Here is a 20,167-nt window from a genome sequence, read left to right on the forward strand (position 1 = left end):
AAAATAAATCCAAACGGCTCCAGGATGATAAACAAAGGTCTTCTGAGGGTAATCCGTGCAGTGTTGTTGTAGAAATATCCATATTTAAAACTTTATTAACGAAAATAACTACCTTCTGGTAGCGCCGCCATCTTAGACTCCTCTGTATTCAGGAGAGAGTATTAGTGTAGTGTACGCACTTTTCTTAGTGACGTATGACAAATTCGGAGGGCGGGGGGACAGAGCAGCAGCAGAGTAGACTCCGTAGGCTGCGTAAGCTCTCATCCTGAATGCGGACGCGACTAAGATGGTGGCGCTACCGGAAGGCATTTATTTTCGTTAATAAAGTTTTAAATATGGATATTTCTACAACAGCACCGCGCGGATTACCCTCAGAAGACCTTTGTTTATCATCCTGGAGCCGTTTGGATTTAATTTGTGAAGGATGGACACACTTTTTTTGGACTTGAAGGTCGTGGACCCCGTAACATTACATTTGATTAACTGAAAGATCTAAAACATTTTCTAAAATATCCGAAAATATGTTTGTCTGAAAAACGATGGACATATGCAACTCGGACAGCTTGGGGGTGAGTAAATCATGGGTTTAATATCATTTTTGGCCAAACTATCCCTTTAAGTGATCAACCATGTTACAGAAATTTACAAATGTTTACAGCTTTTAGCAGTTATCTTATACTGGCTGCTTAAGTTATTTAGAGAAGAAAATACCTCCGTTCAAGCTTTTGATGTTATTGTCACTAGCAACTATTTATGAAGCTGAATTCTTAATCAAACCCATTAAAAATCCAAATGTCTTCATTTCCACTGGTTCTTTAAGTAACACTCAATGACATGCCACAAATGGATTGTATTTGTATTATCACACATTATTGTGAACTCGTGCATATGATCAAGTCAAGCAAATCCACGGGACAATGCAGTGAAAGCTCTCAGAGGAGTGTGGAGTCTATGGTCCTGTTCACTGTGAATGAGGTCTGAATAGTTAGGCCTGTGGTCTACCGTCCTTTCAGAATAAATCAAACTGCACATGGAGCAGGTACCAGTGAACACTCGTCACCAGACCTTTAAATCTACAAAGTAATTTATTTTTACTTTATTATTTGTTTTTGTAACCAATAAAACTGTACTACGACTATGACTCAACATGATGCCCTGTCTAGTCTGTATTGTTTTGCTTTGCTTGGTGCACACACACAAATGATTGAGTATTTGCATGTAAACGTTTTGGGTATAGTGAGGTCAGATAATTGCACATCCATTGGCATCAATGCATATAAAAAGTGCACTTTTTTGTAACTCTGTTTTATGTTTACATCAAAACAGTGGACCCCAAATGAGTGCCAGCTACAGAAAACAAACAGTGAATAACAAGGGCGTTTCATTTCCATTCCAGCACAACATTAAAAGTTAAACGGACTTTATAAAAGGACAAAATGGCATGGGAAAGGGCTTATAGAGACACATGCGGCTAATTAAGAGTAAAGCAGTAGTTCAATTGAAGCAGGATCAGACCTCAGAACTGTTTAAGTCATTTGTACCAGAAAATTTAAACTAAACCAGGGCTATATGACCCTGCGTCTGTGAAATTCAAGTTAAGTCTTAAACTTAATTATGATATTTGGAGCATCAATGTTTAATTTCAATCCTTGACATGATCGTATTTGGTCAATATTAAAAATATCAATAATTTTCTTTACATAACGTAGATAATTTTACAAAACAGTAAAATCACAAAAAAATGACTTTAGCTGGGTTTTCACAGGCTGGGTCACATATGGCTGTTTTACCGCCCATGTAGCTTGGTTTAAGATTACACAAGTACAAATCAGCATTTCATATCTCTAGAAAGATCACATGCTTATCATTCATATATTAAATCGAACCAAAACTTGACAAAGCCACAACCACAATGTGTTCAAATTTAAACAGCTTTAATTTATTGTACATAGACATTAATACAAAAGCAAAACATTTCCAACATGTGGACAGACTGAGACACACAAAATCCCTGCACGCTGATGTTCATTTCATCCTGAAGTCCTCTGGCCTGTGAAGACACAAAGGACAGTAATGAGAGGTTAGACACAAAGAATTGTAATGTAAAGTAAAACAATCTAAATATCAAGGAAAAAATATGGAGCTGAAGCTTAGAGACCATATTTGCAGTGGTTGTTACAGTTTTTCTCAGTCACTTTCTTAAAATTTGCTAAATAACAAGTGTATTTCTTAGAAAAATGTGTACAAACTGCACAACATCATGGATGCCCTGCAAAAGTCTGTTACTTGCTCAAAATTCTTAGTTCATCTCTCAAAAGTAATTTTCTAATGTCAGTGAACATGTCAGTCCCATCAAAATGTCACGTCCTTGTGTCATTGTTCATGAACAAGACAGTCAAAATGTTTAGCTATGTTGTCAATATACCAAGTGTACATATTTATGTGTGTCAGTATTCTCTGATGTAAACTGTGGATGAAGTCACTTTTTTTTCTGTAAACAAATTACACACATTGGGTCTCATTCATAAAATACGAGCAAAATAAATTTTGTGTAAATCGTTCGTAAAGTCTTTCTGGCGTAAATTTTGCGGATTCATGAAAATGTTTGGATTTTCAAAATGTTAGTTGGTATCAAAGAAATGTACACCTGCTCCCCACCACATGTAAATGGTGCCTAAAACATTAAGGGGTGTTTTCCCGGACAGAGATTAGACTAGTCCTATTCTAAACTAAATCTAAGAGCTGTCCAAACTGAAAACAACTTGCACTGACATATCTTAAAATACATCAGTGCCCTTTGTTTTGCCTCAAAATGCACACAAGTAATGCTTTTAGTAAGGCATGTTTGTTAAAACTAGTTATATTTCCTAATTAAACTAAAGCCTAGTGCTGGTTTAACCTAATCCTTGTCCGAGAGAAACCACCCCTAAAAGTTCTGTATTCTTTAAGACAAACTAATAAGACATTTTGATGAAATACTGTATGCATCATAATGACAAGTCACAATCTATTTTGTGCTGCTGTCTTTATATTTTTTTACTCTTTAACTTTGGGATAAAAACAGAGCTTGTCACTGTCCTTTTTTACACATAGAGGAGGTGTAGGACAAACACTACATTGACCAACCATCATATTTGTACAACTCAACGAAAAAGTTAATTTTTACTTGGTACTGCATTTTTAAATTTAGTAATATTGTTCAAAATAAGATACTAGTAACATGTTGTGGATATTCCAAATCATAGCAACAAATGCATCTCTGGAATACCGTGCAGTGCTTTCAAAGCGCTTTCAAGTATTTTTTAGAAGAGCAGGTATTATTTCAGCTTGCTTGAAACGCTTTGGTGGACACAGTTTAAATTATTAATTTATTGATAGGCCTATTAATCTCTTATGCATGTATGCAAAATAATGTAGCCAAACCAGAGAATGGCGTCCTAGATATGTAATTTGCGTAGCTGTAATGCATAGGCGGGAATATGCTAATTGTGAATCAGCGTGCATGCGCGTCCTGTTTACGAATGACTGGAATTCATTAACATACAAACGTTTTACTTTTAAATCTAAAGTTTACAAAGTATTGGTGAATCTGGAGAAGAGTTTTCAAACAGTCCGTTTACGCGCAAATCACTCACATATTTACTTGTATATTTACAAATGTTTCATGAATGAGACCTGTTGTGATTTTGAAAAGAAAAAAATTACATTTTACAGTACAAAAAACAAATTATAATAAACTTAGACGATTCACTGTACACTACTGTATAAGAAATGTCAATTGTTTTACTCGACAGCAATTTTACAATTCAGTTCAAATTTACAAAAGACAAAAAAAAAAAACAATGGAAAACATACAGTAACAGATTACGACACAAAGGTCAACAATTTTGCATGACATGCCTTGTAAAATGAACTAATTCCTAAATGTTTTGAGGTGTTGGACTATTCAACACAAACCAGTATAATGTATTTTGATGAAAATTGCATAAGAAATTGAAAATGTAGCAAACAGCAGACAATTGTACATAATCATCTGCATGACTGTACCAAGCATTTGCAATTTGTCCAAACAATCAGAATTTGCTGTTATGTTGTGCACAACTGAATTGATGATGTAAAGGTTAAACAAAGTCTTTTGAAAAACAAATTTCTCATCTGAATGAGCAACTGAGAAAAACTGTCATGACATATGGGGGAAAACAAGAACTTGTGTTACCTAAATGTAAATATATTCAATACATAATTACTGTTAATTCAGGACAGACACACGAAAGCTAGAAAAAGCACTGAGATATGTGACCACACCTCACATCTCTGAAACTAGTGGGTTTATCTCTATATAGCTTTCTTAAAAAGTAATAAAATCACATACACAAAAGTTATTTTATGCTTACTGCACACACACAAGATTAAAACACTGTGTTCACTTAATGATATCGTAATTTAGTAATTCACCAAAGAGACCATACAGAATTCAACATAATGGTATAGAAACCTTTTTGGTAACTTTATTATTAATTAAAAATGAACGTGTGTTACAGTATTTTATAATGAATAAACTCAAAAACAAAGATACAAGTAATAAATATACTGAAAGAAAATATTATCTGGTATATAAAAGTTTTTTATCTGAAGGTTATAATACATTACTCTCCTGCTGTCCAGTCCGACCCAAAGCAACAGAGAAGTCAAGGGCCCAGGGGCCTTCAGAATAATGACACTGAACCACATTAGGGGCCTCACTCACAGGCATATCCATCACTATGACAACAACAATGTCACCTTGTCATCACCATCCTAAAACTTATTCTGTCTACTATCATTTTTAATGGCCTTGTTTACCACTTTGAATTGCACTGAAAAAATGAATGAGACGTATGTAAATCTTGTGTTATCATATAATTAAAGCACTGCCTGTATCCGAATACGTTGAATTGCCTGCCAGTCTTTAATTTGATCATGGTTCTGTAAAACGCTATCATGTTAACATCATTACTTGCCACTTTCATTGCTCCACATCAAATAAAACAAGCGTTTCTAGGAAACTGATGAAAATGTTAAATACAAAGAGATTCATGAAGTATGCGTGCAGATAAATCCTACAAATGCAGAAAACGGTGTTTGAATGATTAAAATTCAAACGACATTAGAGATTATCTTCTTTCTGAGAGTGATCAAACATTTCAGACATTTCGAGAGGGGATTGCTCGGTCTTGGCAGATATTTAAATAATAAATGGCAAGCATTCATTTGAGAAACATCACAGTCCCTCTGGATTTCTACTAGACTTAAATCTGTGTTAAGGCATCAGTGCACGTACCATTAAGCCTGTTTGTGCTGCACTGTGAAAACAACCAACAACTTAACAAATCTGTACATTACAAATCAAGTACTCATTCCAGTTTATACCTTGTAAATATCACCGTGTGGCATTTTATATGATTGCAGGTGTGCTGTCTGTAAGCATGCAGTGTATTTTATAGCTTAATAATAATGCCAATGCATTATTTAAACACTAAATCCAATCAGCTTTTGTGAGTCAGATATTCGACTTACTGTGTGGTGGCAGACACAAACAAACACAAGCCACTGGCCTTGAGCAGGTCTGACATCAGCTGGGATCAATAACCAATGCATCACTTATGGTAATGTGTTAGATTTTTCATGTAAACTAGCTATTGTTATGCCTGGTGAAGTCATTTCTGAGACAACAACAGTAATGGAAACTATCATTATATTCAAAGGAAGTCTCATTGCAGACTGAAGAGCACTGCATGCTGGGAGCAAAGTTTCTCATTAAAACTGCTCCACTTTAATAGAATGAGGTTTTAGGCTTGAGTTAAAGAAATGCCGCATCCAAGCTGATTTTCTATTGCCAAAGACTGCTTTGAATGATTAAATACACACAAGACAAGAGCCAGTCATTGCTCTCAGTTACATTTTGAATGCTGAACATTCAATGCAAGTCGGTTGAGGGTTTTCGAGACCAAAAACAGACAAGCTGAAATGATCTATGTGAAGTATGTTTAGGCTTAGATGAACTTTTAACACTTAATTTGGGGTCCTTCATTTTTTTAAGTGTTACCTTCATCTCAGAGGCATAAAGCTATGACTTTTCTTAAATAATCTATCTAAACATGCACAAAAGACTGAGCTTGATTTGGTTGTTCTAAAGGCTAATATATATATATATATATATATATATATATATATATATATATATATATATATATATATATATATATATATATATATATATATATATATATATATATATATATATATATATATATATATATATATATATATATATATACACACATGTTTTGAGTGAATGGGAAAATGAAATGAATGTTTTTTTTTCATTTTGTTTGTCAAAAAAAATTAAATAAAAGTAAATTATCTAAGTATACATTTAAAATTTTATAATAAATCTGAAAGATTTTACCTATAAACCAAGGTCTGGTTCTGGAGCATAAATAAAAAGTGGAACGAACTTTCCATCTCATACACACACAAATTTTTTATGTATTTCAGAATGTTTAATTATATATATATTCACATAATATATATCATAAAGTGAGGAGAAGTTGAAGCATCAAGAAAAATTAAGTGAAAATGAAATGAGTCCCTATGGACCTCTATTGATTATATGTGGTCATTGCACTCTCTTTTTTAATTATAATTTCTAAAGTTTTTCCATAAACCAAGTCAGTATTCTATCCCTAATGCTGCGTTCACACCAGCCGTGGTAGAGGCGCGAAGCGCAAGTGATTTCAATGTTAAGTCAATGTGAAGATGCGTTGACGCGCGTCTGGAGGTCTTGCAGCGCGAATGAGGCGTTTAGCGCAGCGCAGTAGATGCGATTCCTCTTCGTTCATGTAAATGGAGCGAATTTGAGCATTGCCGCGGCAAATGCACGAGTTGAAAAATGTGAACTTTGGCGGAAAAACGCGTTAACCAATCAGGAGCTTGCTCTAGTAGTGACGTGATTACAGGAAGGGAGCGGAGTCCCAGAAGCCCCTACCATGACGCAAATTATTGCATGAATGTCTCGATGACTAGAAATTCACACGCAAATAAAGCGCGTAAACTCAAAATGTTCAAGCGGCAAACTAGACCCACGGTAACACACAGAGCAATGTCCACAAACAATTTAGATTTAATTAAGATCGACATTTAAGTAATTTTTTTCATTTTCATAAGCCAATTTATGGCCTAGTTAAGTAATTGTACAGTAAATAGGTAAAAAAAACTTCAAAATTTCCACAAAAACAGCATAAATGTAGTTGAGAAGTAAAAAAAACAAACAGCAACATCTTGTCAACATTCCTGTCATCTTAAGTTTGCTAATGAGTTAATAATATTAGCAAACAAAACAAAAATTTACACCGAGCGCACAGATCCCAGAATCAATCAATGTGTTTGTTGATTAACTTGCATTCACACTGAAGCCTGTAATTCTCAACAATTATTTAAAGAACCATTTGAGAGAGAGAGAGAGAGAGAGAGAGAGAGAGAGAGAGAGTGAGAGAGAGAGAGAAGGTTAAGCTCTCTTACCCCTTAGCACAGAAGGGCAGAGAGGTGTGGTTTGGTACATTACTACTGTTGAAGTCCGATAAGCAAAGCCTGCCAAAATCTCTGAGCCATTACTGCAGGCACATCCAATTTCTGCCCAGTTAATGCCCTATAAATCCTATAAATGCGGGAGCAAGTTCGTTTTACGGCAATCGTTTTTATTTTTATATTTATAACAGCTGTGTTTGATTGTGATCGGACTGTTCAGGGGGCGGGGGGAATTTGACCCACCAACTTTTATCAGCCAATCCAATACTACTACACAAACATCATGGTGCTTAATTACCGAAGATCTGCCTGTCTCATTATCTCATTATTGTCTCATTTCAACTGATATGTTTTAATTACACGCTCCATGCGCCTCCTCAGGAGGGACGGCTCTTGTAAATTAATACAATGGAGATGACAAACTAAACCGTGGAGAGGCTCATATGGTTGTTTTTATTAAAAGGGTTTGAACTTAGAAATGTTCAAAGCAAGATCATACAGTGACCTCATGCTTGCAAGTGCTATGGGATGCACCTAAATGTTGCTCACATAAAATGGCACTGTCAGTTTTCACCAAAAGGAAAAAAACATTGTAAAACTTTTACAGAGCCCCCAACTAGACCACAGTAAATTGGGTAGTAATGTCATAAAAACTAAATTTCTATATAAGACCACAGATTTTGTTTCCCAGCTGTGCAATTGTTGACTTCAATAATTGATTTCAATTTTTGACTTGGTCAATATTAAAGATATCAAGGTTATATTTTCGCAGAATGTTCTTTACATTATTTAGGATGATTTTATGTAATGAACAGTAAATCACAGTTCACAGTTTCTGGCTCCTATAACCTGATACCTATCCTTAAAAAACCCCGCAAATATCCACTTTGCCCTGTGTTGTACATTATAACAACAGCTTTTTAGGTCAATATAGTTGTCCTTCAGGACTGGAACTGCTGCTGTAAGGATCAATAAGAAATCACAATGTGGGATAAATGATGTTGAAACAAAGTCTGACACTTTCTAAATGAAGCACAACCTAAAGTTGCCTGAAAAGCACACCCTCACGCAAGGGAAAGTATGTAATACTGGTATCCTGACACAGTCAATGCATCATTCTTTACCCCCCCCCCCCCTTACAGGGAATATTAAAACCGAAAAAAAAAAAAAAAAAATCCCATATGAAAGCCAACACTGACATCAAACCATGGCTTTATTAAAACGATACCCTGAGGAACAGCGACTGATACAATTATGTATTTCAGACAATGTGCATTTACATCTCGAGCTAGAAATAACAAAATGACGTCTTTGTTATTTAGGATAATATATATTCTAATGCGCTTTGAGTACCGATTCAAAGAGCTCGGGGCATGAGGGAAATATTACTGGAAATGATATGAACATCACTGAGGAAAGGTATTAGAAATATTGAACACAGGGAGTTAACCAATCTCCACTGCCCACATATACGTGTTCCCGACAGCATTTTTTGGTTGGCTATTGATCAAACCACGACTCAAGAGCTGCTCTTAATAGTATTCATGAATGCCAAAGATCACACGGCAAACTGCAGGGAAAGCACAGCTGCTACAGAACTACCAAAAAAATCCCATAAATCAACAGTTACTGTCCATTTCTAGGAAGTTAAAAACATTTCGCCGAATGTTTGAAAGGTGAACAGGCGAAGCAAAAACATGTTGATCGCCCCCTGGTGGCTGCCTGCAGTATAGGTCATAAACTCCACCCTCTGTGTGTGAACCTATGCAATCCAACCTTAACAAATAATTTTTTCCAACAATGTTATTTTTGTTACTTCTTATCATGTTGGGGTACTCTTAAGTGTTAGTTTTTCTAATAAATTTGGTTTAAGTTAGTTATCAGATGCTATTAATCGATGATCAAGTCAAACACCAAAATAGGTGGACCTTGATATCACGGCTCCACCTCACGATCACTACTTTGCAGACTCTCCAAATGACATCATCTGCAAAAAAGTGTCAGCAGAGATATTTTGGCTTTTGCAGACACGTCATCCATCTTTTTTACAGTCTATGACATAAACACTGGTTTTTACCAGCCTCAGGTCTTTATGATATCATAATTCCCACAAATAACTTCCTTCAAAACAAGCATATAAGATATTTTTGCCACGCAAACATCATAAGTCTGGTATAATAAGTCTGGTAATAACATTTGGAAAATGTCAAATCAAACATCGGCACAATTATTCGGATGATTCGAGGTATCATTTATGTTGACAGCACAAACAATGCAGAAAGAGTTATGCTCTTAAGTTTAATACTTTAAGGTTTTAAACTGATTTCCTAACCATAAATATGAGAAACTTGTCACAAGCAAATACATTTCAGTGACAGTCTTAAATAAAGTGATATTTGCTTTGGTAAACAGTACACGCATGCCTAATTTAAGTAGTGCGCAGTCTCTGCACTAAACAGACTGCCTATATATGTAATACCATAACACTGCTTAGCTTTAAATCTGGAAGCTGAAAGGCAAGTGACAGTGCAATATTTCACTGCAGTGATTGAAGCATTATCCATATCAGACAGAGAAAATCTCTCCGAGCCCTCCCCTATACAAAAATCCCTCAGCAGTCCCAGATTTCTGCACACCTTTAGCTTTTGATCGTTTTTTTTTTCCTTCTTTCTTTTATATCTCCTACAGTGAGGCAGCAGCTTCTATAAGACACCAATATCTTCTACAGCGGGTTTAAAGCAGATTTAATTTCTGCATTTCATTTCTTGAGATTCATCTGGCCACGCTTGTATGATAATGATGATAATGAAATCATCAGTCAACTGTGCCAAGCTCATAAAAGTTCAATAGAGGCCACGGAAAGAGCTTGTCCTTATCACTCATATGCAATGGATGGAAAAACAAATAAAAAGCCAGAGAGTTGAAGTAGTTTTCCACTAAAAAGTCTAGAACAATGTGAGAAATTCACTGTGCCAATAAAATACTTTAAAAGCTTTGAAGAGTACAGGTGAGAACAATCTACAGAGATGTAAAGGGTTTATGAAGTGTTAACAGCAGCTGTATGGCATTGGCAATTTGAGTTATTTTTTAATGCCTTTTCAGGATCTTGGCAGAAATGTATGTCAGGTGGCAAGGTGGTCATATCAGTAAAGACACAAACAATATTTGCACTAGGGATGGGACGATTACCGGTTTCGCGATTAACCACGATAAAATGTCCTGACGGTTAGTAATATCGTTTAAAATTTAATTATCATTACAACCGTGTTGATTACCGTGATTTTGAAAACTCACGGTACATCCTGTCCAGTCAGCATCAGTTTGACTCAGGCGCGCACAAGCAACATAGTTTTTTGCACAAGACGGCATTTAAGGGATAATGTATTGTATTCATTCACGATAAACTTATTAGACAGATTTATTTATTTTTTACCACAGAAATAATTTCAGGGACATGAAATATTAAATTGTGATTTTCAAAAATAAAACTTTTTGTTAAAAAAAGTGTTTTCAGTGTGTGTATCAGTTCTTTTTGAACATTTCCATCTCATTTTAACAAAACGATGATAATATTCATAACCGTGATAACTTTGGTCACTATAATCATAATATGAAATTTTCATGCCGTCCCATCCCTAATTTGCACTTTGTGGACTGTCATTTATAGGTGCAGTTGCTTCATTATGCCACTGTAGTGGCGCTGTTTCGTTATCGGCACAGTAACGCGCTGACTAAACTTTATAAAGAAGAGCTCCGCATGAGTTTTGTCTTAAGAGCTATATTAGCTATATTTTGTGGATGGTTCAACATCGCTTTCGCTCTCACACAACACACAATGTAACCAGTAATGACTCGAAAATGAAAGATTATTTGAATCTAATTAGTTTAAATAAACGATTAAAACAATTCAGTCGCCAGGGAATCAATCAGAGCTCAGATCAATCAATGAGTGAACCGCTAAATGGAGGACATGACACAGCTTTTCTCTGCATTTAATAAGACTTGACGGATTGTTGACAAGTTACAATGCATAGCTATTAGGGCCTGCGATTCTCATGAGTGTTTCATCAGTAAAGCCGTGATTAGTATTAAATCGCCATCAGCTGCTTTCAGATGGAGCGGCATTCACTATACAGAGCCGTAGTTATTAATCTACAAAATCATTCATACAAGAGCAATAACAGAATACGATAGCTGATAGTTTTTCTCAATTTGGCTATAGTAGACTAAAAAAAGTAAACAGAAGAAGGGAAATATTTCATATAAGAGCTTCATATGATTATTTAATGTTATTAAAGCATAGGCCTGTTAAATGCTTCATTCTCATTGGTTAAGAAACCACTTTAGAATGCAGAAAAATAAGCACATACACAGAGTACCCTGCCCTAAACAGTGACACCTAAACAAGGGTTTACATACTTAGGGGGATACAAGTTGAAATAACCAATTAAAATTAATGGGACAAGAAGAACACATTCTGGCTTGGTGTTAATGAATATGCGAATGAGTGTGAATGACGTAAGCCTTATTGATGGAGCCGTGGGGATACCCAAAAACAAACAAGGTCCGAAAACACTGTTTTTATAAGCAACTGTAAAAGAACCGCACGAAAAAGTTTGCTATTGTGGGCCGTGTCTGATTGGCTGGCTGCTGAGGCAGTGACTCAGCTCTCATAAATCTGATTGGATGTCTGCATTGTGGGGACCGGCAGAGCATCCATCCAGAAAAGTGCAGCATCACGGATGACCTATAAAACATCAGATCATCAGCCTGTCTCTCCCTCCTCAGGAGAATAGCTCAGCTAAACTCTAAATCTAATACAACACCGATTAATAGACTTCAAAATCCTGGGGAGTGATAACAAGAAAGAAATGGAGAGATTAAAGAAATAATTCAACCAAAAAAAAGAAAACGATTCATTATTTATACATCTTTGTGTCACAAGTGCTGTTATTTTGTTTTCAGAAGTCATTATTCATCCTTCCCTGAAGTGAGCTGTTAACTCAATAAAACAACTAGTGTATTGTTTTGAAATGAATCTGTTCAAGCTGTTCATGAATAAACTGTTCTGAGATCTACAGTGGAGAGAAAGATTATTAATAAATTACTGAAATGTCACGTCTGTTCCTCACACAAAGGCAGAGCTACCATTAACGTCTTTAAGTACTTCTATGCTTTTCATTAAAACTTTTTAGATTGTATTATTTTTTAAATAAGTGAATGCATTAATCAAGGGGCAACCTTCCAGACTCTGTTGTGAAGGCAACAACGGAATCGTGACTTAACGGAAGATACCCACATTTTGGGAATTTATAAGTCCATAAATACCTTTCTCATCTCTGTGCGTGCTGTAACTCTGTCTGAAGCAGCCCACGCTAGCTTAGCTTAGCACAAAGACTGGAACTGAATGGCTCCAGCTAGCATACTGCTCCCAATAAGTGACAAAATAACGCAAAGCACTGTTACTTGGGCGGAGTGATTTGCTCGCAGCACCTGAGAAGCCCCCTGGTGAGGAGCAGAGAGTTCGGTCAGAGTTGTGCAAATCACTCCGGTATAAGTAGCAGTGCTTCATCTTCTGAGAATATAGTTCCCAGTATGTATACTGTTAAAAGATGGCTGTGACTCATATCACCTTGTTATTTGTACACTGTGTGACTATACAAACCACAACACATAAATAGGAAAATGTTTGTATTATTTTGTTACTTATTGGGAGCAGTATGCTAGTTGGAGCCATTCACTTCCAGTCTCTGTACTAAGCTAAGCTAGCGTGGGCTGCTTCAGAGAGTTACAGCACATAGGATGAGAAGGTATGTATGGACTTATCCAACTCTGGGGGTTACGGTGAATAAGCTAAATTCCAAAAATGTGGGCGTGTTCCCTAAAACTGCAATTCATTGACGGGCTCCAAAAGGGAGTCAATCCCATAGACCCCCACATTAAAATGGCCAACTTTACAGCAGAAATAAATAGGTTTACAGCCTGGTACAAAATTGTTTTGGTGTGAGGGTTTTTGTAACTCATTCGTTTAAGTAAGGAATAATTGACAACGGGCCGTTGAATTATTAGAAAATAATGAATTTTTTTATAATTCAACAGCCCGGAGTCAATTATTCGCTTATACTACGGTTACCACACCTCAAGCGGTCAACTACGTTCACCGGGCGCTTCCCAGAAAATAATTGCACACCTCAAAACGTTCATCAGCCAATCAGATTCAAGCATTCATCAGACCGGTAGTATAAATTATATTAAAAAGTTCTGCATAATTAAGGGCGTGGCCACTTGAGTGACAGGTGAACTGCCGCTGCTGTCACTACCATTGAGAAAGGCGGGCGTGGTTCAGCACCAGGCACCTCAGCTGCACCCACAACCCACCGCTTTGCCCATTTTCAGTTATTTGTGAGTGATTGGAACGCCACCTGGCTACAAAAAGACCCTTCACAAACCAATGGGTGACGTCACGGACACTACGTCCATATTTTTTAAAGTCTATGTCATTAGCTAACACTAAAGTGAGTAAACAAAATTAGGATTTACATTTTTGGGTTTAAGGAATCAGGGAGAAAAGAGTGAAAGACAGTTGAAACTTACGGGGTCCAGAGCATAGGGAAAGCATTTCGCTCCTCCTGCGTGTACTCGCTGAGCTTGCGAGGAATCTCTCTGGGTTGGGGAAGTTCCTCTGTCAGGTTCTTCAAAATATCCTCAGGAAGTACCTGGCACACGACATGCAGCATATATCAACACCATCAAACACAGCTCACAGATTGCCCTCAAAACATTCCTGATACACCAAAGTAATATAGCAGTAGGATATTACTACGGTGTTATTTTTATATTTTATGCAGTTATAGAAGACATGTGAAATTTTATTATTTATAGTCAGAATTGGATACATCCAATCCTCAGACGGCTAGAGGAGAAACAGGAAAAACATTCAATCAAACCCGCTGACATGTGTTTGCTTTCCAAACATGTCATGTATTGGACAAAACATCAATGAGCATAAATCAAAGCATCGACTGTAAGCTTACATCATCTGGGAAGAGGTGAAGCCGCTGCATCATGGTCCTTCTCGTGAGGTTTTTGGGGAGCATGCCGTAAACTGCCAGTTTAATGATCTGTGACCCAAAAAAATTCAAGTTGTAAATAACACAGAAATCTGGCCACCGTTTTAGTCAATGAGAGAAAACTGAGATTTCTTCCTCTTGACGTGGGTGGGATGGTGGTTCTTTATGTTACGTTACCCAACAAACAGAACACACTGCACAATTCAGCTTGGGAGTTTTTTTAATCATATCAAACAGCTAAAGACGTATCCCTAGTGTTATTTGTACATGATTAAAAAGTAAAAAGCCAATAACATCCCCGTCAAATCTGAAATTCAAATAAACTGAGCAAATGTCTCAAAAACCACTCTGTCACTTTTCTCCAACTCCATTTATAAGAGGTAAACATTAAAAGAATGAACATCAGTCTCTTTGCATACACCAACACGACAACTGAATACATGAGCAGAGAGGGATTTAAAAACAAGCCTCAAAGCACAAAGTCTTTTTGCCTGTAATACGCCAAACCAACCCCATTACTCTTTCATCAGAATGCTCTCCAGCATTAATCAGGCGGTTTTTTGGGGGGGGGGGGGGTCGGATGGTTGATGGATAAAAGCTGTCTGAAGGCACGATCACTCCTCACAACTGTCACCTTCCTCTGATCATTATCCACAATTATCCCTGATACAGTCCTCCCTCCACCGGAATAACTCAGCCTCAGTCAGGCATTCATCTTATTAATGACAGGGAATGAGACACAAAACCGGTGAAGGTGGGGAGGGGCGGCAGACTGAATCGGAGGAGCTTTTCTGGTATACCGTAGTGCTCCACTTTTTCACTTGTGTCGTCCCGGCTCTGTCCGCACAGTAGCAGACACATTCGGGGTCAAGTGTTTTCGTGCCTAGACTATGGATGGGCTGTAAATAATAAAGCGCCGCTCGACTGTCACTGTGCAAAGCTGTGGTCAAGGTTGTAAAAGGTAGGGGGGTTAAAACAGAACAACATGGAATTAAGACTCTGCATCTTAAATCATAAACACAATTCAACAAGAGGGGGGTAAAACTGCCCAATTTCATAATTACATAACAACAGATACAATAAGGTATTCACTTAGAGAATACAGTTAATCTGTTATCTGCATTTTATTACACTGCCCGTTGGAATGTTTGATTCCGATTGTCCAGTTGTGACATTTGCAAGTTTGTAAGTCCCAGATATGAGGGATGCACCGATATGATTTTTTTTGGGGGGGGCGATACTGATTTAAACAGACAACTATTGGCCGATACCAATATTAAACACTTGTGTAAAATACTATACAGTTGGCCTATTAAGTAGTTTATTTCTGCATTACAACCATCATACGTCTGCCAAAATATAATTTGTACAGATTTAACTTATTTTGAATAATATTTAATTATTTTGATACATATTAAAACCGAAAGCAAATGGGTTTTCGTAACGGAAGGTCTGCATTCATTAAAAATTTGCTAATAAAATATTTCAAATCAATATTTAGTGTTTTTACCTTTCTTATGAGGTAAATAGCTGTGGTTATTTCTGCGATAACAACCAGCTGCCTGTACATCATCCCTTACTTTACTACTGTGACTTCTAATGCTGGATTCACACCAAACGCGGTAAAGCAGTGGTTCTCAAACTGGGGGCCAAAGATGGTGCCAGAGGGTCCCAGTTTTATTATATTTTTAAAATACATAAATTTATCATGAATTCTGTGTAATTAAACCTAAAAAAAAAAATAAGGCTACTTACCAAAAGCACTACTTTGTATAATTTAATATATATATTTTTTTAAATCCTGAGTTTTAGAACTGTTTTTGTCATTATTTTTCTTTGGGGTGGAGGCGCGAAGAAATGTGCCGTACACAAGGGGGGCCGCACGCTGAAAAAGTTGAGGACCACTGAGGTAGAGGCACCAAAAACTCGCTATTTACACATAGTTTTGAACATTTTGAGTTTACTCGCTTCATTAGCATTGAAATCAGTCGCGCTTGACGCCTCTACCGTGGCTGGTGTGAATGCAGCATAAGACCTGTCGTAGTTGATTGGTTCTTTTAACTGGACGGCGGGATTTCCGTCACTATATTGCGCATTGCATTGTTCTCTATTCAAAGCAATGAGTGTATAATCTTTGTATAATCAATATCTTGACTCAAACCTCATCTGAATGATCACAACAGTTTACATGTATATGTGTGCGAACCATCAGCTCCTATTCTGTGCTCCTATAGTATGTACTGTGCAACTTTCAGTGCAATTTTAGAAAACAAACTTAACTCAAATAAAATTATATGTAAGGAATAATTGACGATGGGCCGTTGAATTATTAAGAAATAATGGACACCCAAGGTGGTAATGCAGCACGACATTAGCGGTGCATTGCTGTGGTAGTTATTTTAAGACATTTGTCAGGTTAGGTGTTCGTTTTACAGAAAAATAATTATTAACACCCGTGGATCATTTTTTCAACCAATCAGAATAAAGCATTCAACAGCCCCGTGGTATAAACCTCTCTTACAGATCCCATTTTCTACAGTTCCACAACACTTTTATTTCACCGAGTGCTATCCTCAGCAGGACCACCAGCTGATATTGTGTTATTCCCTGAAACAAGTGTGAGATTCATAGCGCACACAGAATAATGCATTTTAATGCAAGCACCTAAACAGCATGTTACACTTTGTAGAGATGCATATTGGAGGACCAACTGACAGAAAACACTACCTTTGAATAATATGTGTTTGTGCTTTAAAAGAGCATTAAAAATGTGAGAGAGAAAACAATTTCTAAGTTGTATGAAGAATGGACCTGAGAAAAAGTGCCAGAGATAAGCAGAGAAAATAAAAAGGGTGGAAAAATAAAAGGATGAAAATATTGAGTCTGCGATCACCCACAGCATTAATTATGCAAATCATAAGTGTCATGTTGATTGTGAGAGAGTATTTTGCTTTGCAAACTGGCACTATCTCAAATTATTCCAAAACATTTGGGCATCATTTACATAAATTAATATATTCAAATGTACTTCCGCCTCAAGGCAATTCTATTATTAAATATTTAAATAGAAACAGGTGAGTGACAGTCGTAAGTGTCGTGTAAATAGTAGAAATTGCCAAAAAAAATATATTTGTTAAGAGAGAAATATAAATTTCCGAGATGAATACTCACAGCTGTTGTGTCTTTTTTATGCATTTGGGCTGCAGTGAGCTGTTTAAATCCTCCGGGATAACTGAGATGAAAAGAGGAGATATTAGTATCAAATTCTTTCAATTACATGCAGCATGCATATCATCAGTCAAGTGGTTCCTATCTCAAATTTCCTCTTCTTGTCAAGCAAAGCACTGCCCAGAAAGGCCCCAATAAAAGGTCTAGATGTTATTATGTTTCCTTATTGAGATGTAAAAGCAGTTATCCGAATTTACCCAGTGTGAGATGAATACACTTTCTGTTCCCATTTGTTTCCAGAGAATGCGATGTGTTTGGTGTTCATGACCACCACATGATCTCCAATATCACCTGGTGAACAGACACATGGTCATAATTAAATCTGCATATTGATCTTCTCTTTCCCAGTGGTCCCAACAGAAGAACATATAGTTCTTTATGACCATTCCTAATGAATTACATAACATACACCCCATCATTCATTCACCAAAATCCCTGATGAAGTGTCGATGGCCGCTGTATTATTCTCTAATATGACCATGTGATGGAAAAACCAACTATAACACTGATCTATTCATTTATTAAGTACATTAAGACACATTCATAACCGGTATAAAGTCCTACATTACAGTCATTAAACACAGCCCATCCTTCATGCAGTCTGACAGAATAACAGCACAAGCCTGGAATTTTCATCTCTAAGCCTGCTTTGCTTATTCATTTATCAGAGTGAGGGTTTCATTAAAAACTCTCAGCGTGTCTCAGGAAGGAAGCAGCATCAGCTGGGTATGAGGTGATCTTTTCTACTGTGAATGAGCTGTCCACACATACAGTAAACAGTTTCAGACTAATGTATCAATTATACCATGACATCTTACATCTCATTGGAATTAGCTGCCATGCTTACAGGCTTCCACATTCAGATCAAGGGAAGAAATATGGTATGAAAGAATAAATTCTAATTTGCAACAATTCAGTCTCTGAGATACATACTGATATCCAGATCAGTGTTTCTCAATCAGGGGTATGAGGCAATGTAGAAGGCCTAAAAAAAAACTTTCATGGGAGCCTCAAAATTGCCTCAAGAAAATAAGAAAAAACCTTAAATTAAGCTAAAACATCTAAAATGAGATATTTCTTAGTTATTTTTGTATTAAAAATCTAGTTATGCAAAGTTCTAATATCTGAAATTGTGAGCCTCCAAATATTGTTGTGTACAATAGAGGATGCATGAAATGAAAAGGATTGAGAACACAAAATCTAGATTCAACTTTTCATTGAAATGTTATGGTCATAACAATATGTACAAAATCTACAAATTAAATAACATAAGATAGAAACCATTTAGCACATAAAGGCACATATGTAAACTTCTACAGTAGCTCAGTTATGTTATATATAGTCACAGTAAAGGTTACATGTGCACATGAAGGGAAAAACAAAGGATGGGAGGTTGATCAGGTTTTTCACAGATAATAGAATTGGCTTACAGAGCATCACTGCCCATATTTTATGTAATCCCTGATATTTTACTTCCCTCTTGTGGCCATTTGGATATTACATTTTCATATAATCTGTAAAGCAAGCAGTTTTGCACAAGCTAGGGAGAAATACAGATACACGAATTGTTTACTCACTCAGTGGATGGTAAATGGGTTTATGTTTGCCTTGAAGCCTCACTGAACACATAGTGGCAATCTTCCCTGGAGGCTGCAGCCTGGCGTCTATAAGAAACCACGATCTTGCAAATGTCGCCCATTGCTTTTAAAAAGAAGTTAGCAAATGTTTGTGATGACTTTCATGTGTAAAATGAAAATCAATGCATTATACATCTAAGGGCTGGCCGACCTGTCAAACGTCAACTAATGTTACACAGACAAAGCTTTCCCCACATTTTCGTAGGCTATCATTACATGATCCCACGATACATATTTATTATCAATCTAGTTAAATATGTCAGTCTGGTGACATATCCAGTCATACAAATTCAAGCATTACACATGTATTTCATATCAATGATCATAAGCTTAATGCACAGGCTAACAGAAAGATTAAGAACACTATACTAGAGGACAGTAAACATCGGTTGACAACATATCATCTTCCTAGATGGCACATGCTTAGTATAATGGCGCCATAATGCATTTAAAATAACACAAATTACCTGGGCCGATCTTGAAAAACTAGACATGTTACATGCGCATTTGAAAGATATGACCTCAATGTGGCTCTATTGGTACAGCAGCAATTTTCTTCCCCGACCAAGGGCTGAAAACGTGGTTCCGTTTCTTATAGCAACAACTTTACTTTAAGTTGTAATTTTTTTAATATATTTTATACTAATCATTTTATTTATATTAAAT

General features: G+C 36.5%; 1 protein-coding gene across 1 annotated transcript; it reads right to left on the minus strand.

Moving 5' to 3' along the window:
- Positions 1 to 1,917: 1,917 nt before the first annotated feature.
- On the minus strand, positions 1,918 to 20,095 carry mrpl13 (mitochondrial ribosomal protein L13). The gene is made up of 7 exons (XM_065261266.1): positions 19,969 to 20,095; positions 19,442 to 19,565; positions 18,062 to 18,155; positions 17,808 to 17,868; positions 14,601 to 14,687; positions 14,161 to 14,282; positions 1,918 to 2,050 (listed from the first exon to the last, which is right to left on the minus strand). The coding sequence occupies exons 1-7, from the start codon at positions 19,993 to 19,995 to the stop codon at positions 2,026 to 2,028; spliced, it is 540 nt and encodes a 179-aa protein (XP_065117338.1). The 5' UTR covers positions 19,996 to 20,095; the 3' UTR covers positions 1,918 to 2,025.
- Positions 20,096 to 20,167: the final 72 nt, after the last annotated feature.

Source organism: Paramisgurnus dabryanus, chromosome 13 (assembly GCF_030506205.2).
Source record: "Paramisgurnus dabryanus chromosome 13, PD_genome_1.1, whole genome shotgun sequence".
In the NCBI taxonomy this organism is placed as follows: domain Eukaryota; kingdom Metazoa; phylum Chordata; class Actinopteri; order Cypriniformes; family Cobitidae; genus Paramisgurnus; species Paramisgurnus dabryanus.